General features: G+C 40.4%; 1 protein-coding gene across 1 annotated transcript in view; it reads right to left on the reverse strand.

The window, feature by feature from the left end:
• si:dkeyp-14d3.1 (transmembrane protein 132C) overlaps window positions 1–16664 on the reverse strand; it is a 180523-nt gene extending 163859 nt beyond the window's left edge. The window contains exon 1 of the mRNA XM_050052166.1: window positions 15882–16664. Coding sequence (XP_049908123.1) covers window positions 15882–16074 — 193 coding nt within the window. The 5' untranslated portion in view covers window positions 16075–16664. The remainder of the gene's footprint in view (window positions 1–15881) is intronic.
• Between the last annotated feature and the right edge of the window lie 9498 nt (window positions 16665–26162).

Consider the following 26162-nt stretch of genomic DNA (forward strand, 5'->3'; position numbering starts at 1 on the left):
TAGCAAAGTAGCTCGCTAGCAGTAGTGCTACCCCTGCCAGTCACATGGTCCCTTGAGAAACATTTACCTAAAAGTCCAAAAATAAACTTTAAAGCAATATGAAGTGTAGCGGTATTACTGCTGATAATAATGATCTCTGGCCTTCTGGGATGTCTCCGCATATCTTCTACAAGCTCTGACATTACTCTGAAAACCAGTAAATACTCAGGTGGGAGAGTATATAATCACCTATTCCTTATCAACCTCAAACTGCTCCAGTGGAGTCTCTCAGCCTCTATCAGACAGCTGAGGTTATGGTGCTTCCAGGTGTGAAATATTACTAACTGTATAATACAGCTGCTTCCCTTCATAAATTACATGATGCACTGAAAAATGTTCTATAAAAACATCATCATATTAACAGTGTTGCCAAAAATCTGTATGCCCACTGCGCCCGAGACAAGGCAGTGATATCTTATTGAATGTTTTACTAAAAGAGCTGTTCACATTTGAGAAGTGGAAGGTCCAACAACATGAGCATAACCTGCAAGAACATTTCCTATTACATGCAATAGCCTTTTGGGGCTGTTAGCAGTACTGTAATTTGGCTTTCATTCTCCACACCAAAGAATTCAGCATTTCAGTTCAGTGCACGCAGGGTTCACGCTGCCTTATTCATAAACAAACCAAGCATGAAATCACATGGGACTGACAGCTAACTTGCTCATTGGATGATTCTGGTGACTTGTCATCAGCGCTACATACTGTAAAACCTGTGAGGGGAAAAGAAAACAGACCTTATTCAGACGACAGGAGATGATGAAGCTAAAGTTATGTTCTCTGGTGGTGTGAACATCAGTGAGCTAATGAAGAAACATGAAGATACAGTGGGAGGGACAGTCAAGAGTGCAGTGTATCAGGTGAATGTGTCTATGTGGATATCCAATATCAATAAATTCTGTCACTGGTCCATGTTGCTCACATCACACCAAGCAGAGCTGGCCCTCGACTTTTGGGCCCTAGGTGGATTTGTTTAGGGTCCATGCTTATTGTAACAAGTTGCCACTTCACATGGCACTGAACCAACTTGTGCATTAGCTTAAGCAAACATAATGTATAAATGAAGTAAATGTAAAGATTAAAGTGAAACCTATTAGCCACAACACTGTCTTTAAATAGATTACAGTAAATTAAGTATTTGTCTGTTACCCTCTAACCTTATGAATGGTCCTTCTCAGAGCCTTTTGCTTGATCTTGGAAAGTCTGAAGCATACTTTGGTGTTATAGTCTCACTGAAAAACATTGAATCCCACCTGTTTTTATATGTAAGATGTCAAGATAAAGGATATGACATGACCAAAAAGAAATTTAATTAAAATGTTAACATAAAATTGCCTAAGAAAAGGGCAAAAATTCTAGTAACAGGTAAAATGTAAACATATTAATAGTGTAAGTACTTGCTTTAGTAGCCTACTGTCTGTTAGTTGTGGCTGATGCAGCATCACCTCTACTGACAACATTTACCTGTGAATTATAGATAACAATACCTTTCCCCCAGATTTCCTTTAAACCCATTTTCAAATACGAAATTGGCCCACTATTTAGCCTAAAGCACAGTTTGACTGAAGATTGATCAAGCCCTCAAATTATAAGTATACACAGTGCTGGACCTAGCACATTCTGCACCCTTGTCAAGCACCCGTAGGCCCCCACACCACCCCACACCCCCAAAAATTATTGTATATATTACAAACAAGAAAAAGAGCTACTAGAAATCCACATGATTGAACAATTTATCTTACAAACAATAGTAATAAATAAAATTACCAGAACACAGTTTGTGCAAATTTGCAGATTTTATCTTTTTTTCCCCTTTTTTTTTTGCACTGCACCCCACATGGCTTTTTCTCTTGCTAGATTTTGGTGCCCCACCCCTTTGTATGGTGTCTATTAGGTCGCCTATAGGAAGATCCACCACTGAGTATACAGAACAGACAACAGTCTGTCCAGAGCAGTTAAGGATAGTCTTGTCTTTTTTTGATTTTGGGGCTTTAATTCAGTGCTTTGAATCAGCATTTGAGTAGATAAAAGGAGACATACATGAGGAGAAATCTCCAACCAGAGTGAGTAGAAAACATTGTCATACCACCAACATTAACGTGATAAAGCCCTACTTCAGCGCTGAGTTCTGTGTATTGCCGCCGCTCGGTTATTACAGCATAGCTCTATTTCTTACAACATGAAGAGATATACCAAAAATAAATCACAAGTTCACTTCCCAGTTCCCTCTGTGAAATTGTGTGCGACTCCAGATCCCTTATCAAATAATTGATAGAATTCTTATATACCCTATGCTTTCAGGTTTTATGTACTTTGAATGCTTTTGTGTAAGACGATCTGCACTTATGTTTTTTTGCCTCTTAGTGTCTGTCTCAGAGGCGAGCTCGTGTTTACTTTGCCGTATCGCAAGAACAGTCAGAGAGTGATTCTTCAATTCTCATCTGTCTTCATTCACAGGAGGCTGCCGTCTCAGAGATCAACCCACCTATATCTGCTGGTCAGCTCACAATATATTTCTAGACACATTTCTCATTCAGACAAAAGTTGCCTTGTCGACATGCGGGTCAGATCCTGAATATTTCCTTGGATGAAGCACTCTGGCTTCCATCTCTGAAAAGAGCAGATAAGTACAACACCTGACATGCTTAGTTGTTTTATAGGTCCTTTCTCCTTATCATGCTGCCCTTTTTCTCACTGCTTTTCCCTGTCCTTTGGCATGGATATTGCTGGAGCGGTCATGCTTGCTTCAAGAATGCAGGGTAGCAGTGTTTGTGTGATAAAATGCACAAAGAAGTCAAAGCAATATACGCTTGTGTTAGTTCCAGACAGGCTATAATAAATACAACCCGACAGAGAAATGCCGTATGATTTTGGGAAGCATCAACTGGCAAAAAGCTTGCGGTTTCTACACTCTTGTGGGCTAAATTACCCATCCTACACATGGCATGTGCAATTAAGGATGGAGCACAGATTACATCACTCTGAATTTCAGTGCTTGCCTTAGTCCCAGAACATCTAATTACAGGGCCTTCACACAACAATCTTCAAGGTTCTCCAAGACTACACAAAAACAGCATGAAACAAGACAGCAATAGTAATCAAATGCAACCCAGCAGGGCAAGGATGCACTTGCCAACTGCTTGTTTGCACTTATCTCTGGCTTATGCAGGGGAATCGTTAGGCTGTCCTCTGAGCGAATCATATTAAGGCCTCCATCATACTTCTGCGTACCAGTCTGCCAAATCGATTTCAGAGCCAAAACGAGATTCAAATCAAATTTTGATATTGTTTTGGCCACATTGTTCTTATGTGTACCATATACTAGAAGACTTTTAAAAGACTAAAGTCTGATACCCTCTCACCCTCTCTTTTACCCCAAACTCCCTTCAAGAAATATGACACTGACAGTTCTTAACATGTCTGCAAACACGATTAATTGTAAAGATAAACTGTATTTGCATACAAAATTTACATTTTGGATTTTGTTGCCTCAATTCACTACCATCCTCTATTTTATTTTGCTCTATTTTAGTGGGAAAAGACCACGGGGAAAGTGAGGAGAATGTTTCAAAAATAATGATTTCTCTCTAAAATAGGTGCTGGTTGGTGGATCAGATTCACGCCCAAAGAAAACGACACAGGCAATTGTTTACTTCACAACCTCCACCTTTTCTACGGTGCAAGAGAACCGAGATTTGTCCCCTCCATGTTTATTGTCTAAAACCTTTAATAAAACTCAAGATTGTATTTCAACACTGGAAATACGCCTGCAACAGTGAAATCACTTGAAAAGTCGTTTGGTGTAAGGCTGGCATTAAAGGATACAAACTGCCATATGACTTCTATGCTGACAAATTGCTGGTATTATTATTCAGATCCATACAACTCTTTTCTATACTGCTGTAGAAAAAAATGCTGCGGGGCTTTTAATGGATGCAAAGACATCACCATATTAGCCTCCCTCCACCGCCTGCCAATAAAGGTCAGAGTCAATCCTAAGGTTTTACTCAGCACTTTCAACACTGTCAATGATCTGCCTCCAGCCTATGTTTCTGAACTTTTAACACAGAACCCTGAGTTCTCTTTCATTATTTTTTTCATTTTGTCTTGTATTGTAATGTATTTTTATGACATTTTGTGACATCTTGCTAAACAACAAGACGACCGGTCTAAAGCCACGTTAGCGGCTCCGGAGGCTGTACCGTTGCACAGCTGTGTTTTAAGTTAAGCGCTATATGCTCACACGCGCACAATGATAGCATCTGCCACCCTAGTTTTTATGGTGTGTCCTGCACTGTTGGCACTAGTCGGCACTTGTCAGGTATTTTTTTTCTTTTTCATACATTTCATTTTTCGGATGATTCAGCATGTTGAGAGGAGGGAGCCCATCGGTAAGAGAAATGACTCTGATTGGCAGCTCAGTGCAGGAGAGGAGAAACAGTTGAGTTGAGCCATTGAGCACTTGAGCAGAAACGGTTCATAGTTGTTTGTGGCAACATCAAGTTGTGTTGTAAATGTGCTAGTCTTTATATACAGACTCTACATTCAGTGAATGTAGAGTCTGTAGGCAAACCCCGGAGATCTTGCCTCCGGAAGAAGAGCGGAAGAGCCCTGGTTTCCGGTGCTAGGCTGTTTGTAGTCCGCGTGATATTGACCAATCACGTTTGAGCCGGCTGCAGTTGTTGCCAGTTTAAATGGTCCGTGCGGTGAACTAATGAGACGGAACATAATTGGCGTCACTGCAAACTCTGAATCCATGGCAATGGTTCAGCATATTTACTTATATATAAACGGAAGTCGGAAACGGAAATTCGCCTCTTCCGCCCAAATCAAACCGGAATGCCAAAAAGTCAGGGGTCTGCCCCCAGAGGCTGTATCGCCATCTGCCGGAAGTCAGACGCCGAATACAGCTGATGGGTTCCGAGAATGTAAATGTGCTAACTGGCTAACTAGCATCTTGAATCTGTCCTGTCTGTCTTACGATTTCCCTTTTTGAATGAGAAATAAAGATTACTGCCGTCTTCTGGTATGGAGAGTTATTTCCTCTCACGCAGTCACAGAACATACATGCTAGTTGCCAGCTGGCTGTGTTGCGATGTGTTCAGGTGCAGCTTTTTGGAATAGACACAGGGAATATGAGGTGACAAAAAAGTCAGTGTTGGTTTGGTGTGTCAGGGCCAGGAATAAATTAGTTTAGCATGTTAACATAATACCATTTGCTAATTAGCACTTAACGCAAAGCTCAGTAAAGGCTGATAGGAATGTGATTAGATTATAGGTCCTGTACTTATGAACCGAAGTACTGGACAAATTAAAATCTTCACCTGATGATGGTGCTCCTGAAAAATGAGTGCAATTGAGGTGAAAATTAATTTCTGTTCCAAATTTCATGGCAATCGATCCAATAGTTGCTGAGACATTTTACTCAGAGAGATCACATCAGTCATTGGGATTCATCCTCTGGGAACCATGAAATCCTGTACAGTATTTGATGGGATATCAGTCTGGGCCAAAGTGGTGGACAAAATGACACTGTCATCCCGAAAGCCATGATACTACTGTAGTATGGCTGCCAAACGTGATTATGATATTAATATACTAATCCAAATTCTAATTCTGTGCAGGTGGGAAAGACAGCATTCAGTGTTGCATTAACATCCTTATACAATTTCATTTCCATATTTGAATTAAACTGTAATATTTTTAGGCTAACCCTTCATTATTATTGGGGTCATTCTGTCTCGGCTCGGTATGGCTTCCTCCAATGTGTGTGAAATCAAGGGCCTTGGGGTTAAGAGGAAAATCTGCAGGAGCAGATAGCGATTCAGAACGAGCGGTGGCAGGATGTGCTAACTGCCAGCGCTGCCCCTCCTGGCTTGGGCGACACCACTGAGCACCACAGGGCCAATGAGTCACTATTGCCATGCTGTCTATGTTGTGACTGGACAAATCTAATCCTCCCTCGTGATCGGCTCACTGTCCCCTAGCATGAGAGAAACAAAGAAGCATGAACATTCCAGGCTGCCAAAAATCAATGACTGCAGGCTGCTGCATAGCCAGAGCAAGATGACGGCATGAAATCATTGCTACATACAGTATGTGGCTAAAGATCAGGACAAATAAATATAAAGGCAATGCTTTTTAGATCCAGAAAGTTAAAGTGCATAAGAGGACTTTTGTGCTCCTTGTCTATGAACACAGTCACGCTGACTCAGGGAGTTCAATTGAGGGAGTTCATTAAGTTAGAGCCACTCCTGCCAGACTAACTTGTACACTGATTGTACTCTGAGGTGGCCATTACTTTCACACTGATTAGGAAGCGGTGATTGTGTCAAGACTGATTGGGGACGCACACATACACTGGCATTCCAATTACACCAAGTACCATCTAGCCAATGGTCAGAGTGTACTTCAGGCCATTTACATTTAACTGAGTTGTAGTGAATGAACAAATGATTGCTCTGTAGAAGTATTTCTGTCCAGTATTGGCTTTAAAAATCAAAGCAGCAAAGAAACATCAGAGAGAACAACAGCTCATTATCAGCCCCACACATTTGAAAGGGATTTTAACTTTCTTTCACCCCACTTGGTCTTATTTGAATGTATATTGACAGATGCAGCCTACATATATCCAAATGAAACACTTGCACTGGATAGGTCAATATTGATTTCCTTTTTACATTAACACAATATTTCTATATCAAAGGTATACTATAGAGGATTGGTAGTTACTGTTTTCCAACAAAAGTGAAAATAAAAGCCAAACTCAAATTCACTCTTGTTTGATGTTTCGCCTCGCTATATTTGTGGGGGATTTCAGTGCGTAGATGCCTGCTACTTACAGTTTGGCATCTGGTCACTACCTTTTTAAAAATCCCCACCTCCCCTGAGCACTGCAGGGGTACACATCCACAAATGTCCCGAGCACAGAAAATAAGAAGACAATAAGAGTATACAGGCAGAGGGCAGAGTCTCTGCAGAAAATACAGTGCCACTCCCTTCTAGTGGGTCATAAGTAATGATTGAGAGGGATTACTTTTCCAAGTCTGTACATTGTTTTTAAGGAAAATCCTGCATTGTATACCTTGCACAATGAATGGTGATTATGGGTAATGTGTAAGCGGTCACTCATGGTGACAAACCAGTTTGACTCTGCTCCCCTCAGAGCATTTTAGCATCTTAAGCTCATTTTGGTTTTACAGCCCACAACTTTTGATTCACTCTCACAGCTCTCACCAACCCTGTTTGAGGTCACGTCCAGCTGTTTTCCAGAAAAGCTTCTGACAAACCCTCTGCTCACAACCTGCTCAGCACAAAACAACAGACAGACAAAGCTGGCGTCTGGCTAATGGACATTGTAGAGCATTTAGCAGCAAAAAAGGCAGCTATTTCCTGCAGGAGTTTGTGGAGACCAACACAGCTAAAAGGAGAATTTGCTGGTGGCCTGATATACGAATTCAAATAAATGCTAATGTTTCTCCGTGTCTGCTGGATAGGAGGCAACTGTTTGCTAACAAGTTTGCCATATTAAAGTAGGACTGAACCCACAAAATGAAAATCATGTCGTGTTACTTTGAATTCATGAAGAAAAAGTATTATTGATTTACTGAGTGATGAGGGACCAAGTTTCAGCTGCTAAAACTTTACTATATAAACTGAACTAAACTGTTCTCTTTTTTTCTCTCACTTTTTTAGAGAAACTGTAAACTGTAGCTGTTTATACTGCACGAGTTGTGTGAGATATAGTTTTTCTGTTGTTAAACGTGGTCCCAAATCATTTAATAAATCAATATGTTTGCCGTTTTCCACTGAGGCATGCAGCTCAAGATGACTAACTGATAAAATGGGTCAATTTGTGGGTGTATTACTTTAACTCTATAGGCTGAAAATATGTCAGTGTTGTATTTACAGCTTGCTATGCTGCCCTCTAGTGACTAAAAAAACCAATCCATGCAGATTCAAAAAAATAATGACCCAGATAAATACTGTTGGACATTTTATAGCTGAAAATATATCTGTGCTCTTTGATGGACAAAGTACATAATTGTGACATTCTTATTTTTATTTTTACTTTATTATTTTTTGGCCTACATTGCAATAAGCTCATATTGACCAGTATGTTGGACCAGACGATTTATCACTTTGGTTCTACTGAAGATTACTGCATTGCAGCAGGCCATGTAAACTAATCACAAAGAACTCTTAAGTTATCTCGTCATGTAACATTTAAAAAAATACAATATGTAATGAGGGCTATATGTGATGCTGATGGATGAAATTACCTTTTAACATTAATACAAGTTTTACTTGAGTCTATCTGAAGTGATTTGCTTGGATGGCAGCTGTCTCATATTCTGTACTGCAGTATTATAACAGAAGAATTAATGAATACTAATAAAGCAACTGTAAGCCACTGCTGTTAATAGTAAAAACAAGAGATAAGCACAACTATGTGTCTGATGATTCAGATAATAATGACGATATTATCTTGAACAGAAACAGTCCTCAGTCAAAGTGAGCCACCACGGAGCTGAAATTGTAATCTGTGAATGTCACGCTGATGTAAAGCCTAGAGCTGCTTTACTGATAATAAATATGTTGATTACATACAGTGATTTCTCTTTACACCCAAAAGACTTTTACATTAGATTAATGCTCTTTGTTTCAAATTATAAAATGTGCTGTGTCAGAGACACCTTTCCATCTACCATAAGTCATTCCTCATGCGGCTGTACACTGGTTTGCTGTCACAGATGAGAGGGCACAACAAACTCCCCGGTCGTGTTCCAGCTGCAGCAGACAATAGTGATTATTCACAAACAGAATGGACTGCTCAAGGGATAAAACTAATATATTTAAAAATTAAAATTCAATGGTAGTTTTAAGGCTGCTGTTCGGCATTCTACTGCATGAGCACACCACTCTGAATCACAAAGAGGCACACGACTCCCATTTTAACATAATCTCGACAATCAATCAGCCACACCACAAAGAAGTCAATGGGCCTTGACAATATGTACCTGTCAGATCATTGCCTCTAATGCATTAAGCTCTGATGCCTCTGATAGACAGTGACAGCTCCGCACACAACCAAGTGCTCCACTCACTCGGATGTAGTGACAGCCTTTTGTCCAGCCACCTGCCTGTGATTACTCAAATCAAAAATGCATAACCAATTGGAGTTATGGATGCATCTCCACTGACAGGAAGGAAGCAAGAGACAGCTAAGGAACAGCACATAAAAAGCTGTGCTATGACTATCTGGAAAAACAGAAAACATACCTGTGATACAATTAATTCTCCACAGACTGTGTGATTTTACTATGTTGATTTTTTAATTTAGCACAAATGTTGATATTATTTTTTTCTTCTATTCATATCTGTGCTTGCAAAGACAACCCAAACCTACACTGTAAAAGTAATTATGTGTATTCCTATTGTTTGAGCCTCAACGCAGGATATATTACATTAATATCTTATACCGTGGGATGCTGTCTTAGAAGTTTTTTGTTTCTGGAGAAAGCTCCCAGGCTAATGACGCTTTATTAATGTATTGAAGTAATAAAAACATAATCAGCTCTCACTCTGGTGTTTTGTTTTGGTCTTTTGAATATCCCGTGATTTAATAGCTTCCACATTACAATAAACAGTGCAAATATATTTTCTCTGTCCTCTTTCGTGCAGAATGAAAATGCTCAGCTGTTAAAAATAGCAGCACAAACATTTACAGTAAAGAAAGAGGTCAGGCGACAATATATAAACAGTAAATGCATGGAGTCGTTTTAAGGAACATTTTCTGCAGACAATAAAGCATCATATCTTGACACTGTTGAGACATCTGAACAGTGTGTAAGTGTGTATGGGAAAACTAGTTCTTTATTGTTATCATGTAGCAGAGTTTGTATTAAGGCCATCTGAGCAAACTAAAGAAAAAAATCTCGGCATGTTTAAAGGGGATCTATTGTGCTTTTCATTATTTTCTGCGTTATATATATATGTATATATATATATATACATATATATATATATATATATATATATATATATATATGTATAGTGTAGCAACTGCTATATGCTAACGTCAGAGAAACATGTTATATTGGCTGCCAATGTTGTTAATATCTTCCTGATTTCATATCATATTCTTGCTGGAACATGTCCACATCTTGGTCTACAAACTTTTATTGGTGTTTTTTCACAGTAGGAAGTGCTGCTATACTCCGTTCCAATCATTCACCAGCTGCAATGATGATGCAGAGACGTACACAGCATGGTCAATCCAGAAGACCCGCATATGCTGACCAGTCAAAGCGGACTAGGCTTTTTCAGGCCGCAGCCTTGAAGAAACAGGCACTAAAACAGAGCCTTTCAGACAGAGGGCATTCACCTCAGGTGTTCCAGCACAGACAGTGTGAGGAAAATAAGGTGTTTTTTCAATGTTAAAGCTGGTACATATATTCTAGTAGAAAACCAAAATACAAGTATGAACCTGAAATTGAGCATAATAGGTCCCCTTTATGAGCTTAAACCATAATTAACAAACTGCATTCCAGTGTCTTTAATCTAAGCTGTCAAGTACGGGAACAGAATCACAATTTTTTAACAGAGTATTATTTCTTTTAATCAGTATGCAAAGTAAAAGAAGAGTCTCTTAATTCTGTTAAAACTATTTCTTTCACGTGATCTGTTTAGTAACTTTTCAGTAAGAATTTTAGCCATGCAAGCAGTAGGACTTATAAGGATAGCAATGGTGCTTTGGTCCAGGCATTCATGGCTCCCAGTGGATGAACCCTGACGCTTTTATGATCCTCTATATCTTTATATTGCACCACAAGTACATCAAAGTTTCCACTAATCCAGTAAAATATGTCAACACAAATTGATAGATTTGCACAAAATGTTATACAGACATTCACAGTCCCCAGAGGATTATTCCCATCGTCTTTGGTGATCCTGATCTTTCCTCTAGTCCAACAATGAGGTTGAAATTTGCCGTTTTGAGTGAAATGTCTTAACAACTACTGCATGGATTGACATTCAATTTGGTACATGTTGTGGTGCCCAGACAATTAATTGTTTAAATATTGGCGGTCCCATGACTTTTTAAATAGCACCACCATCAGGTCAAAAGTTTAATTTGACCAATACTTTGGTTCATGACCCAGTGTCTGCAAACTAATGACATTCCCATCAGCTTCAGTTGTACTTTATGTTTGGTGCTAATTAGACACAACTAACACATGCTGAGCTTAGATGTTGAACGCGGCAAGCATCACCTGTTAAAGGACCAGTGTGTGGGATTTAGTGGTATGTGGCTGTGAGGACTGCAGATTGCAACAAGCTGAAATCATGTGCCAAGTGTTAACACCCAGTTATGAATTCTTCAGTGTTCACCGTTCAGAACGTTTTTACCAGGAGCCAAAATATCCAGAGGTCTCCTTCTCTCCAAAATAAATGGACCAGGTCATTAAAACCAGGGAAAACACTGAATAAAGCAGTTTCATGTTACAAGTCAGTGTTTCTCTAAAGCTGTTTGGTTCATTGCTTATAACTTGCGATCCAGACATTCAGGAAGTTTTTACCAGGAGTCAAATTATCCGCAGAGGTTTATTCTTGTCCAGAACAAACAGACTGGTGATTTAAACCAGTAAAAACACTGAATAAAGCCGTTTCACATTTAAAATCTGTGTTTTTCTGACACTGTTTGGCTCATTGCTGATGGGCTGCTAACTGCAATGGCAAACGCAAAAACACGCAGACTCAAATGACCCTATCTAGAGACAGTGTATGGGTTGTATGTTCTGAACTACTGTAGAAACATGACGGACTCCATGGACAATGACCCGCTCCTTGTGTTGATATAAACGGATGATTCTAAGGTAACAAACACAGCAATTCTTATTTTTTTGGTGATTATACGCTAAAGAGCATATATTTATTACATTAGATTTTGTTTCTGCCAATATATCACCCAAAATCCTACACACTGGACTTTTTAGCATCAGCATGCCACCATAGAGAATTGCTCGCACAGCTTCAGACTCTTAGCCTTGTTTTAACTTTCTTCTGCCACGCAGATTTTCTCCATTATGAGTCCTAAATCTGATACCTAGTAACTCTAAATTAAAATTGCCAATGCAGCCCGAGTTCATGATAAACTGTAAATTCACATTCAAGCATGAGTTTGAGACAGCGTGCAGTCTGGCACGCACTGCTGGTCTCTGGTGTTTTCCCTCTGTTGCACCACACCTAGTCGACGCAGCGCGACCGGAGCACACAGTCTGGCTGTGAACTCCCCAAACAGATTTATGAGGGGGAAGTCCTCTATTCAGACACAACTATCCACTGATGAGAAAAGGTACAAACACTGCATCAGCATGTTTGTCAATTATTACAATGACCCCCCCCTCTTCGGGCACACACACACATTCACAACCCCTCCCTTTAAAGCTTTTACACAGATTTCCTCCATTCACCTTCCCTAATCGTGAAATTTGATTAAATTGAATGTGAGATCATGGCAGTTATAGAGAGCCAATTAACACGGGGCAGATGTGCTTTCTGGGAATATTATAGGACATTACACTGATGATATGTGAATTTATGGGGGCAAAAACCCTTTTTTGACTCAGTGATTGGAAAGCTACAATATATGCCTCCCACACACACTTTAAGTATAATGAGCATGAAAGAGCCGTACAAGGGATTTAAATGAGAGTCCACCTACTCAGTGTGTTTCATAAAACGGTCATTAAACAAACAAAGGTGCACAGTTTGACACACAAACCAAGTGTATAAAACATTTGTGATGGTTGGCAATTACACAGCAAAGAAGTCCAAACCCAGCTTACGTCGTGCTGCTACTGTGATTTTCTTTTCCTTTCTCTCTCCATGAAGAGAACTGCGAAAACAACCAAGCCACGCCAAAATTGGATTTGAGAGAAGGGGAAAAATCTGCCTCTTTTTATCAGTGTCCTCCCTCAGAAATCTAAAAAGTGCACCACAGTGTTCTCAAAGCGTAGCCTTGATAAGAATACCACCAAGCCAAGGATTTCTTCTGTTCTGCTCTTGTTCTTTGATCCGTGAATAAACACCATAACCGAGCTAACGCCAGCAAACCAGCAAAATGACACTACATGTCTTCATCCAGTGGAAGCTTACTTAGGACAGAGACTCATTTAAATCTTAATGACCATATGCTTCTTATACAAGTATAATTGATGAGCTGTTAAAGGTTTGAAACAGGATTTAGGATTAGTAGTTCTCAATGAGATTCTCAACGTATCCTTCCAGTGCATTATGACGAGGAGCACAGTCAAAATGAAAATTGATGAAATCAGGCCTTGTGGTTGACAGGCGATCATTTCAAATTCAACAAAAACCATCCAATTCAACCTAAACCAAAGAGACGCATATGACAGGAAAAACAATCTACAACAATTTTCAAAGCATGAGGACAGTCTATCAGCATTGTGCGCTCCCTCAGCTGGAAGTTAACATGTTTTTGCACCGCTGAGATTTCAGACTGAACTCACACTATCTCACACACAAACAACTTTCGGCCCATTGATTTGAGTCATACTTCTCTTCTCCGGCGAGTTTTTAAAACAAACCCTTTTTCTGTGCATGCAGCATGTCACCTCTCTCTCTCATTTCTTGGTGCTTGCTCACTCAAGGACATGAGTTGCAAGGCTTAAAGGACTGCCAGGGGCAAAGAGAAGAGGATCTGGATGTGTGCCACAGCACTGGGGCACAGGACCACAGCAGTGGATCTTTCTGAGGACAATTACAGATAAAAACTCTCCGCTGAGAAAGAGCCTAAGAATCTCTGCCGGGTTGATAAAATGTTGGTGTTCCTAAAAAAAACCTACAGGACAAGCCCAATCCCTTGATGGGGATATAGAAGCATGAGGACAGACACATTGCGGGGACATAAGACGGCATGGGCTGTGTGCTTAGTACTTAAAGATGTAGACTGAAGACTATCCTTGCTTGATCCCCTTTTGGATCTTGTTAAGCTCAAGGATAAGACGAAGGGAGGGAAGATTGGATATTCCACTCAGGAATCCCAGCGAGGTGTCTCACTGGAACACACCTTGCGGCTTCAATTAATAGAGAGGACAGACTTTATAAAATATGAGAAATAAGGCCAGCTCTCTGAAAACAGAGAAAGACCTTTATTCTTTATCTTCTCTTTATCACAATGACATTTTATTCAGCAGATTTTTAGGCAGTATTTTAGGTCCTCCTTCCCTGATAAAAATTCTGCCTTCCCAAACAAAGGATATCGTCACAGTCGCACCAGAATACCAGAAGGTTCCTCTTCCTAATTATGGCTTCATTGTGCTGTGCAGGCATTTTTTGAGCACGGATTTGATCCTCTCATTTCCTGGAGTGTGTTATCAATTTTCATCACTATTCACAGTGAGAAGCTGTGTCCTGCAGCTTTATGACACACAATGCTCAATTAGGATCATACTGTGTATGGATACTGAGAAGGCCTTGGCATATGGCAAACATCATTACCGTACACTTCAAGCCAGTGAGTCAGCACTCATAACAGAGGCGCTGTCAAATCAGAGTCATCCTCTGAGCTGCGAGGAAGAGGCACAATCAAGGTGTACGTGCACAATAGATATGTCAGATGCAGTTTGAGAGTGTTTAGCACAGACTCTCTGAAAATGCATGACCTCTGGTTTCTGTAGGAAAATGAGCATAGGCGTTCCTTTTATTTTGATCATAACTGACATATGAGTGGCTGTGGGTTTTATGAATACAATCACATGATGATTCTTGGCCTCAGGGCAAAAAAGGCAAACACAGCCACTGAATAAGAAAGATGTTTTGGGTGCAGTTGATATTAAATTGAATATTTGCAGCTGCAATGCTTAACAGATCTTTTTGTAAACTCAAAGACATAACGTGTAAAGTTCTATCTGTTTAATAAGAAAGACGGACAGGTATTATCCAGAGAGAATATTCAGGATGGTGTACAGAATAAATTGTCCAAATAACATTTTAGGTTAAACCCTTTCCCCACAGGACAGAAGGGATCCATTAGCCGGACCACCAGCTGCCCCCAGATCTGAACATTCTGGCTGCAAGGCAGCCAAGGTAAAAGCTGCTCTCTTCCTTGTGACACTAAACCACTGATGCAAAGTCATGTGCAAATTTACATTATCATCGCTTAAGCAAAAAGTCGGATAGATAGAGAAAGTTATGCAAAAAAATAATACTAATATCCGTCCACAACATTGTCACAAATTGTGTCATATTGTGATGTGAGCCATGAAGATCTCTCACTACTGCAGGTCTCTGTAACTTTTCCCATGAAATAATGATGGCCTCTGAGATGAATTTTGATGTAATAACCTGACAAGCCAAGAGGTAATAAAGCCACAATGCTTCAGCCGCACAAGAGAATCCCTGTCATATTGAAATATTCATGAGATAAATGTTATTTAAGGCCAGAGCTGCTCTAGATATGTTGCACAGGTGCAGTGGGGTTCTTCATCATACATAATGTATATCTGAACAGTTATGAACTCTAATTGTTGTCACAGAGTATAACTTAATTAGATGCCATGCAAAATTACACAGCGTGGCACATGTACTCAGATATTCAGACCCCTCACACAGCAGTGACTCAAATGATGTTACTGCCCTGCGTCCCCCTGTGTCTCAGGGAGGATTTGTCCCTTAAACCTGGTTTGAACTCGTCCTGTATTCTGGCTACAGTTTCTGTTGAACTTCTTTATGTCTGGCTACATATTCTTTGTAAGTAACACACATTTATTCAGTTGAAACAGAGGGCTAGGTAAATAGGCTGACATTGTGCTTACCTCCAAAAAGTAACACCGCTGACTGAAGCGCAAGGATATGCAACATGTTTCTTTGAGCCGTTAGGCAAACAAGAATCCCCCACAAAATTGTATGGAAGCCGAACTGGCTTAATTCAATGGAAAAAATCCTACTTGCAGCATCGTTATTAAAAAATGAAAAAGCATATTCTCTGGTAAAAATGTCATGCCTCATCCAGTCATTTGCAAACGCTAAAAAATCATAGTGCGCGCGCAAAACAATTCTGAAAGCCCTTTCACTCGTGTCTTGTCTACTTGTTTTTGTCTGCAAAATTCAAGAACTGAAGAGAGGGAACTTGCGCGCAGCTTTGCATCACTCCTTGAAGCATTTTGGGGAGAGAAAGACGCTTAGACGCCTGATAAAATGCGTAAACCCGGGGTGAGACGTCTGTTGTGATTCATCATCACAGTGACTCTCAATGAGCTCCGAAACAGTTTCCTCCAAAATCAGCAAACGTTGTCAATCCCTCGTCCTCAGTTGGTCAGTTTCTCTGCTCTGTATCCTCCGCATTACCAGGCACCAGAAGTTGGCTACCATGCAGTGCGTAAAGTCCGACACTTGGGGACGAGCAAAAGCAGCTCCCAGCCGGCATCGTGTATGAAATAGCCTTATATATAAAAGTAAATAAGTTCACATTGCAACGCAGATTAGCTTCCATCCACACCCAGGCAGTCCTGAGCGCAACTCCAGCAGCAGCAGCAGCCACAGCAGAGCGCGCAGAGCTCTGATCCCGGAGCCAAATGCTCAAGCTGCCACTTGTAATTACACTTTGGCACCAAGTGGCTCAAATTTTGTGCGAAAGTCCGGTTTCAAGCCTTCATCTTTCGATGTTTATGTAGACGGGCAGTAGGCTACAGTTTCAGTGGAGCCTGTACGCACTGACAGCCGTCCAATGCGCGTCGAGAGGAGCAGAGGAGAAAAAAGCCTATAGCTGTGACAATAACTGGCACTGGCACACATCGGGAGGCGTGTGGCGCTCCAGCAACACACCGTTCTTCACAGGTAGTGCTAAGAATACACATAAATATTTATATCAAACACTTCTGACCAATTCACATTCAACCCAAAGGCATCTCCACTCAGTACAGTTCATCCTCAGATGGGACGCGTTTAACCAAAGTCATAACCACTCCTTCCTAAATGCCTTACACTTTCCCACCGTCACCGTTGCCCTCTGTGGTCAAAAGGAATGACTTTAAAAGTTGTTATCAGAAATGTCCGATTGGTTGCATGATTGCGCCACTCGGCAGGCACTAGTGACCCCGTGTGGCATGGGAAGTGAACTGAACAGAGCTGCTCAGGTGTGAAGGTGGAGGACACAAGGCAATAGACACTTAACACTGTGGGCACCATAAAGATCCAATTAGAAACCGGCAATTAAAGTGACCGACAGGGACAAAATGCCCAGTGTGATTAAAGCATGTTAGTGGTGACGTCTTGCTTCCGCCATGTTGTCCTGAGAGAGAGGCAGTCTGTTGCTACAGTGAGATCTGTAATGAGTTCCTAGTTTCTTTGTCACGTTTGGTCACCATTCATTCATTCATTCATTCATTCATTTTATGTCCCATACTTATTCCTATTCAGACCCATGAGAGACATGTGGTCTGTCCAGTGCCGGACCGAGCACATTCAGTGCCCTAGGCAAGCCTTCTCTGGTGCCCCTCCACCCAAAAAAACCCCCACATATATAATCTTGTAGCTATTTATTGCAAATAAGAACAAGAGCAAATGAGAAACACTAACACTAATACATAACTTTGCCAACAACCAATAATAGTAAATAATTACTGAATAATGTGCAAATTTACAAAATTTGTCTCTGTCTGTTTTCCTTTTTTCCATCCAGGTCTTATTTATTTTTCTACCTTTTTTTATTTTCTCTGACTCTCACTCTTGTTTCCTGTGTCACGTTAAATAGGATGTCAAACTACTTACATGGAAATGCAAAACAGATGTGGGGTTAAAGTGTCGGTAAGAGTTACGTCCTGGTTCTAAGGGGACTATATCGAAAGTGTTCAGTGGAAATGCGGATTAATACTTTCCACAAACACTCCGCTCCACCCTACCCACCAGTGCTTTAGCATGATCCGTCTATGATGATCACTCACTGATGAACACATGAAGGTGAACTGCATCAGTGCTACCACTACAGACTGACTGTTGGCATCAGATATCTTTGAATCTTTTTTCCCTTATGTTCAGTTTTTTAAATTGTATGTTTATGTGTGTGTTTTGGGGGCGGGAGGCGGATTTTGGCGCCTCGTCTAAGGTTGGTGCTCCAGGTGGCCACCTATATCACTTACAGGAAGATCTGCCCTATCCCAGCATGCATCTTGATTACGTGTATTGCAGCCTCCTTATATGTTCTAGCAGCCTACCTGATGATTATAATTTCTGCTCCATGGCTATTATGTCTGAGGCTGCAACTGCAAACATGACTCTACACAGTGATCATGTTCATGTTTGCAGTTTCTTAATTTAAATGAATTTGTTGTGAGTGCGTAACATAATTGTTGCTGCTGATGAATTCCTCAAAATTGAAACCATTTCAGCCCAGAAATGAAACAAAATGTGGTTCATTACTGTAATCTGGTAATTGATTAAACCGTGTGCCAGATTTTTTTTTCTTTTTTTTTCGTGCAGGCCAGATGGTGTTGTGAAGGAAAAGATAAAGAAAGATCCATGGTCTCTAAATACAGAAATATCAGATGAGTCACCCACCAGTCTAATAATTCTTTTCATGAGTGTTTGTTTCATTGCTCTGCTTGTCTGCCATGCTGTGATCACTCGAGGACCTAACATTGGTTTGGTTTGTACTTTGATTGTGAGAAAGATGCTCATGCTGTTTTGAGATGCATGATTTTACAAAAGCAGGCAATGTTTATTAATCAAACATGAATCACACAACAATGCAACGAATAATAAGCTAACCATTTTGGAAATGAAACTGTATGTGTACAGTGTAATAGCACTTTATATGAACATATAAATGCATCCTCTGACTAAAAGTACACCACATGCTGCTTACAGCAAAAGCACCGATTTTCAATATTTCAGTGAAATGCATATGGCTTTTAGGCTCTATTTAAAGCTCAGTCAGTTTATGACTGCTGTCAAGCTAAACTAAGGTACATCAGCAAAACAAGTTGTAGCTGAAAAGAAGTATCAGAACCTATACTTTCACCCTGTATGCAGAGGTCATGTCTAACAAACACCTATCAAACAGAGAGGAAATCACCCGTTTATGTTTAAACAGATAGAATCTGTGGATACTACTCTGATTAGTCGCCGTGAAATCATAGTCATAGCCACTGCTTCTGTCCTAATTTCAAGGCATCCTTTCTCGTTGACTCCAAATCCCATTTTTATCCTCAAGGAGCTGAGCTTTTGCTTCCTCCTAAATGTGTGCAATTTGATCGTGGAAACAAATCCACTTTCGTACATCTGCAGAAAGCATTAGATGTGGAGCTGGGGGGATGGACAAAAGTGTTGGTGTAGAGCAGTCACTTCCCTCGCTGTAATGGTGGGCTGGAACATCACTCACACAAAGGCTGGTAGCTGTCCAAAAGTAGCCCGTCTATAGCCTGACACTCAGACAAATCCCTTGAAGCCCACGCTACACTGAGGTCCGTTCAACAGCTGGAAATCAGAGAAAGCACCAGACAGAGCCTGAGCGGCTTGAGTTACATCGTCTGTAGCTGTAGGTCATTAAAAAAAGTAGCCAGACTCCTCTAAGTCCTGCACATGGTAAGCCCATTTCCTTAGCTGCTGTAAAAAAAAAACCTCACACACCAGCTTTCTCCTTCCCAAAGATGATAAGACACATTGGAAATGTGGGAGTTTTGTAAAACAGGTAGAGCAGTTTATTTGAAGAGATATTTAGGATGCAAAAGTATACGCGACTGTGTCTTGACACATGTGACTTTCAGATCTACAGACCTCTCCAAGGACAGGTCGTAAGACTTTGATGTCTGGGGAAAGGTCTCAGGTCTTTGATGACTTGAAAAAGATCTGGAAGCTTTCATACCTTGAACACAGAGCAAAGACTGAAATGTCAGACACATGAACATACAACATAACTCACTTTCCACTCTCAGACACAGATAATCATTTCTTACTTTGAAGTGGTTGGCAGTTTAGTTTCCCGCAAGAGCACAGACTTTCTCTCAAGAACACGACAAACAATTGTTGGTATATAATGTCTATATATACATCATGTGTCTGTGGGATATTCAGATAATAAGAATACCATATGGGTGAGTAAGAACACACTACAGGCTGTGTTTTTGAACTTTCCCACTGTCACCTCCTGACCTTCACTAGGTCCCAGGTGAATATACCATCCTATCCTCTATATTATACATAATGAATCGTCCCCTGTGTCTTCTTTTGGGTGGTATCCTTCATCCATGACCTTAACCAGCCTCAGTAGCTTGTCCTCCAGTCAGTTGGTAGACAGGAGGCCCAAATTCATCACCACCTTTCATTCCCCTCCCCTGGCCTATCTGATCTATGATAGCATTAATAATAACTGCTGCAGAATGCCCTGTCGCCCTCTGTGCCTTGCCCACTCCCTGCCTGCGCAGATTACCACCAGCCATTCACAGCCCATTAAAACTGTATTTACTTATCAGCCTCTCTGGAGCCGTCACTCTGTTTTCAAGACTGATGCCCAGAGGGAGGGCAAAGAGTGACCTTCCTATAGCCCACAGTGCTGTAAGTCACTAGTCCCAAATGATTTGTCTCTTATTTCGCTGCCTAAACTCTGGTGACAGCAATGTTTGTCAAACAAACAATTTAATAACTCTGTAAACAGAATGAGATGGCTATAATCAGCATTTTTATATTAAAGGAATAGTTTGATTTTTGGTTCAAATATTTTTGAGTTTCAAATGTTCATTTTCTGATGAATAGTTACATCTTTATATATATAAAAAAAATTATATAACTCTCATACCGGTCCATTAAATATGAGGCTATAAACGGCAGCTGGTTAGCTGAGCTCAGCACAAAGACTGGAAACAGGAGGACAAAGTTAGTCTAACGGTCACTAAATCAACCTACCAGCACCTCTAAAAAGTCTTGTTTGGTTCAAAACCAAAGTAAAATTTGCTGTTTTACAGGGGGTTATTTGCAACACAATTTCATAGATGTCTGTGTTTCAGGGGGGGAAAAGCTCTTGAAACCAACTGTAAGTTAAAGGTAACATCAGAAACTACCTTATGAATGTACAGTAGAGTTACTTTTTCATCTCAGAACTTAGAGGGAATGAAAAACAGAGCTTAAAGAAGTGTGAATTGAAATCCTGGTGACCAGGAACAAATCTAACTAAATGCTAATGTTGCTGTAAATCTGCTTGATGTGTAAATAGGCAAATGTTTGCTGATGTGTTAGTCATATCATCTTCATACCAGGAAGCAACCTCCAGGGCTGAAAAATGAAGCATCCAGTGGTGCAGAGGGTACAGCAGGCGTCCCATGTGTGGGGGCAGGGTCCTTGCCGCAGCAGCTGCAGGTTCAGTTCCAGCCTGTGGCCCTTTGCTGCATGCCGCCCCCCCCCCCCTCTGTCCTCCCTGTCATGCTTAAGTACTGTCATGTGAAATAAAGTCAAAAACCTAAAATATAATCTTATTAAAAAAAGAAAAGAAAAATGAAGCCAATGTGAAAATGCCACAAACTGCAGTTTCTCTAATGGCCACTTGAGGCTGACTCCAGGAGCGAGTCAATCCTCATAGACCCCCGACTTTACAGCAGAATTAAACATGTTTACAGCCTTGTACAAAAATATGGTTTTGGTTACCATAACTAATTTCCCCATACATGACAACTGTACAGGGAGTGATTTTTTTTTTAATTACTCACCAATTAAGTCTTAGAATTATACATAATTCAAGGAGGGACCACTTTGAGTGACAGGCTGTCTGTAATGCGTCACCACAGTCTATGATTTAGATCCACCTCTCACTCCTTGACAGCTCCACCCTCTCGTCCAAATATGGTCACTTCTGGCTCCAAAAATCCAAAATGCTGATAGGAAAAATGCCTAAATGGGAGTCCACAAACCAATGGGTGACGTCACAGTGGCTTCTACCATTACATTTATACATCTTATGCTTCAAACCAGTTAATATATCAGTGTTTCCTGCAGCCCTTAGTGGCCGAAACTAATTTAACTGCAGGTTTAATTCAATGCAATTTACACAGACGTTTTTTGTTACATGAAGTGCTATCAAGCAATAGTGACCACATATAATATTTCGATGCATTGCTCACTTTGCCTTTAAGTATGTAAGCCGGAGCAAAGAGTTTCCTATAGTTGTGGTTGGATCGGCTGCATATATGCCATTATATTTGACTGACAGTTGAGCAATCATGATAGCATAAATGGGACAAGGTGAACTCTCCTTATTCTTCCTTCTGCAGACAGTTATTTCTTATCAGCTAGAATGTGTCATGGTCTACTTTGGGTGTGCTTAACTTCCCCTGACCTTTAAAAGGGCTGATTATTTCCATCCACAATCTTCACTCGGCAATACGCTGCCAGCACAAAAGGATATTAGGCCCAGACCTGCTGGTCTGATAATTCCAGCTCTCGGTATGGAACTGAGGGGAGACCAAACCACAATGCCCTGCCACTCTATTATCATTTCACTGCCTCCACCTTCACCTTCACCACTGCTATTCTATCACCTTTCACCTCACAGGGTGTGCAGCTTTTTCAGGAGCTGAAGAGTTCTCCGTGTGGCCCGTTTTATTACATCTTAAAAGTACTTTGTATTCACAGTAATTAACTTCTCTTTCATGCATCACCCTCCCGGGACAAACCACACAGCTTTGCATAGCCCAGAATACTTTGTAGCTGTGTAAATCTCCTTCGTATTGGGAGACTCCCCGTGCCTCCAGCTCCCCTGACAGCACTATTTGATAGAAATAGAGAGAATCTCAAAGGAGTACCAACAGGTCTAAATGTTTAATAGATTCTTATTTTACTTGTGGTAATCTCGTAATCAGAGGTTCGCGGGGGTTACATCTATCACCTAGGGAACAAATAAAAGTCTTATTGTGTCCTGCTCCCTTTCACCTCAGGAGGAAATGTGAACCAGATAAATGATGGCCTTGTTTCAAGAGAGACTCAATCTATTGCCAACGATTTGTGGCCAACAAAGTAATTTCGATAGCGTTCTTTGTATTGATAGATGGAGCCTAAATTTGATAAAGAGCCAATTTACTCGTGAGGGGTGTAAGAATGGAACTGTGGTTATCTTTGCTCTTTTTTCCGTCTTTGCCTCAATCCTACCAATTCAGCTCAAAATTAGATGGAAAGAAAAGGACAAACAGCACAAAGGGTAATATTTTTGACAAAGCTTTGCTACTAACCACTTCCATTACTTTTCAATACCAATAATCCATGTGAGTTGTTTCATCACACACACTGTTGAGAGAGGTGACTGTATCAATGTGAAATGTTTGTGACTTTGTGAGCTCATTTTTTGGCTGAATGTTTAGCTTTAACAGAGGACCCATAAACAGTACACCGGTTCAGCAGTTCAGGTCATATTAACTTGTGCATTTCCTCTATTTCCTCAGAAAGAAAACAAATTAAAAAGCCGTTTCAAACCTTACATTTTGATGACTAGTGGCACTGAAAATGCAATGCTTGGTGAACAACCTTGACACTTGCTGTGCCATGGAGATGTTCTGAAACTTCCTCAAGAACCTGCATGAATGCCAAGCCTCAGAGCTAAGGGGAGCCCTGCAGCTGGGATACATTTTCCTCTGTTTTTTCATGGCTAAACACCGGATGTGTTGCCACCTACTGTTACCGTTGTCTGACAAGAAACAGTATGCTCTTGTGACCACATGGTGGAAAAGGTACAAATTAACTTCAGAGTGGAAAAGAGAGACTGTCTGCTTCACCGGGGAACCCCCCGACAGGTGTGTGCACAAAGACTTTAGGCGCTAATCACTGGCAGATTTGTAAAAGGTGAGGTAAAGTAGATTATTCATGAGCACATGGCTCGAATATCCAGGGTAAATTGAGCGTGTTTGGAAAATAGCAAAAGAGACTTCAGCCACATTAGGGGGATTCTGAGCAGGCCGCCATCCGTTCAGGGAACAATGCTTTATTGATCGGGTGACTTGAATGTGAAAATAAAAAGGTCTTGAAAGTGACAAAATTAATCAAACCTTGATTAAATTACTGCAGTCTGTTTTCCAATTCAGCGGAGGAGCTCTCGGTTTGGCAAATGAATTCTCCCAGAGCTGTTTGTTTGCATTGCCCATGTCTACATTTACATGATGGCTTATGTTTGCCTCCATGCATGTGTAAAACCGTGCACTCATGCATGTGCTGTGTAATAGCAGATGTGTCACACTGATTCTAAGCTCAAAGAACTGGTGTATGGGCCTGTGATGCACTGCTGCCACCTAAAGACAGAGCTTGAATCAACCATGATTTGGTCAGCAATCATACATCATACTGTTCTTTACTGATACACACAATACTGCGGCCATTAAAATTATTCCTATCTTGTTTATTTATTACTCTTCTAACATCTTTTTTACACATTTACACAGATTATGCAATAATCTGTTTCCTATGCCTTATAATTACAATACAGATACAGTATGATTTTCATATAAAATGCTGGTTCAAACCCTATTATCCAAACATCCCATATTTACCACATCCTCTTTGTTATGATACAATTCACCATTCAAATAAAAAGTATTTCACTTATTTTACTTATGGTCAGGTCACGCTTTTAAGAGGGATGTGTCAGTTTAACTCCTGTGTCCTCCTCAATAAGACATAATGCATTACAGTATGTCAGCAACAACATATGCTGTGTTAAAATGCACTGTCATTAACATACGCTGTGCTCGAAATCAGACTCACGGATGTGTTAAAAATGACATCTTTTGTAAGAGAGCGCTCCTCGGCGGCTCTCAAAGCAAGCCATCTGTCACCAAACCCAGACACGGCAGGGGTTTGTTTGCTAAACAGGACAAAGGCGACTGTTATCAACCAGATGCTGTCAGCATAATGGAGCAGTTGTCAAAAAAAATCTGAAAGCTGCTGTCTTGGACTAATGTACCATATGGACAAAGTACTTTTTTGTTAGAACTGTTGTTGTTGGTGGTGAAATATCTTGTTGGTCAGATGTTGTCAATTCATCAAATTTAAAATGCCAAATGGCAATCAATGACTTCATATCTGGAAGAAACAGACATAATGAAAAATGGGCTGTTATTATGGTTTGTCAGATGTGTGACGGAACATGTTTGTGAGATATGATCTGTGAAATTTGACATGTATATTCATTTAACACATTATGTTATACAAGGAAAAACTGTTTCATTGATTAAACTTGCTGATTGACTTGCTTAATTACTAACAGGGGGAATTCATTTTGTCTGACATATCTTCATAGTTTACATTTGGGATGTCTGTTTTAAAGGCAGTGTTTTTCAAATAGTATGCTATTTTCTGCGTATCCTTTGTAATTATCCAAGCTTATCACAGCAATTTTGATGGTATACCTGGCAATATGCCTCCGGGCAAATATTGTGCTATCTGCCAGATGCTGTTGAAATTTTTATGTGTCGTGTTGGTGTAAGCTCCGCAGGTGAGCACCATTATTTTAGGACACCCTAACCACCCACAACAAGTAGTACTGAGTAATAATATTAGTATGTTTGTTTGTTTGTTTGTTTTGACCCTTCCTGAAGCTACCATTGTTTTTCCTGGAGCCTCCTTCACTGTCTTGCAGAAAATGCATGACCCTCCCTCCCCCATAATATAGGTATTAGATTTTTAAAACTTACCCTTTAATGTTTGAAAGTAAAAAGTTAAAAGTTGAAGACAAAATCCAAATTTTAAATAAAATGTAGAATAAAGACATTTTTATGAAATGTCACTTTTTTTTCTTAACCCCCTGAGACCCTGTGTCCTCTTATGTGGACATCACATTTTGGGTTTATCAACCATATACCTCATTCTACTTAACTTGGACCTGTTGTCTTCATTTGTGGACACTTTTTTGTGCCATCTAGTGATAGTAAGAGCACAATACACTAATCCATGTAAAAACAAGATGGCAGCCATTTCTGCTAAGTCAGTCTGCTGCCGATCCTGACACAGAAGTGGACAAGGTCCAAAATCTGATCACATTTTATGGGCCGAAACTTGTTTATTTATGATTTAAAATGTTTGTAACTTCATATGGCAACAAATTTGATCCGTTTTAGCAACAGTAACAA

The sequence above is a fragment of the Epinephelus moara genome, chromosome 8 (assembly GCF_006386435.1).
Source record: "Epinephelus moara isolate mb chromosome 8, YSFRI_EMoa_1.0, whole genome shotgun sequence".
NCBI classification, from domain to species: Eukaryota; Metazoa; Chordata; class Actinopteri; order Perciformes; family Serranidae; genus Epinephelus; species Epinephelus moara.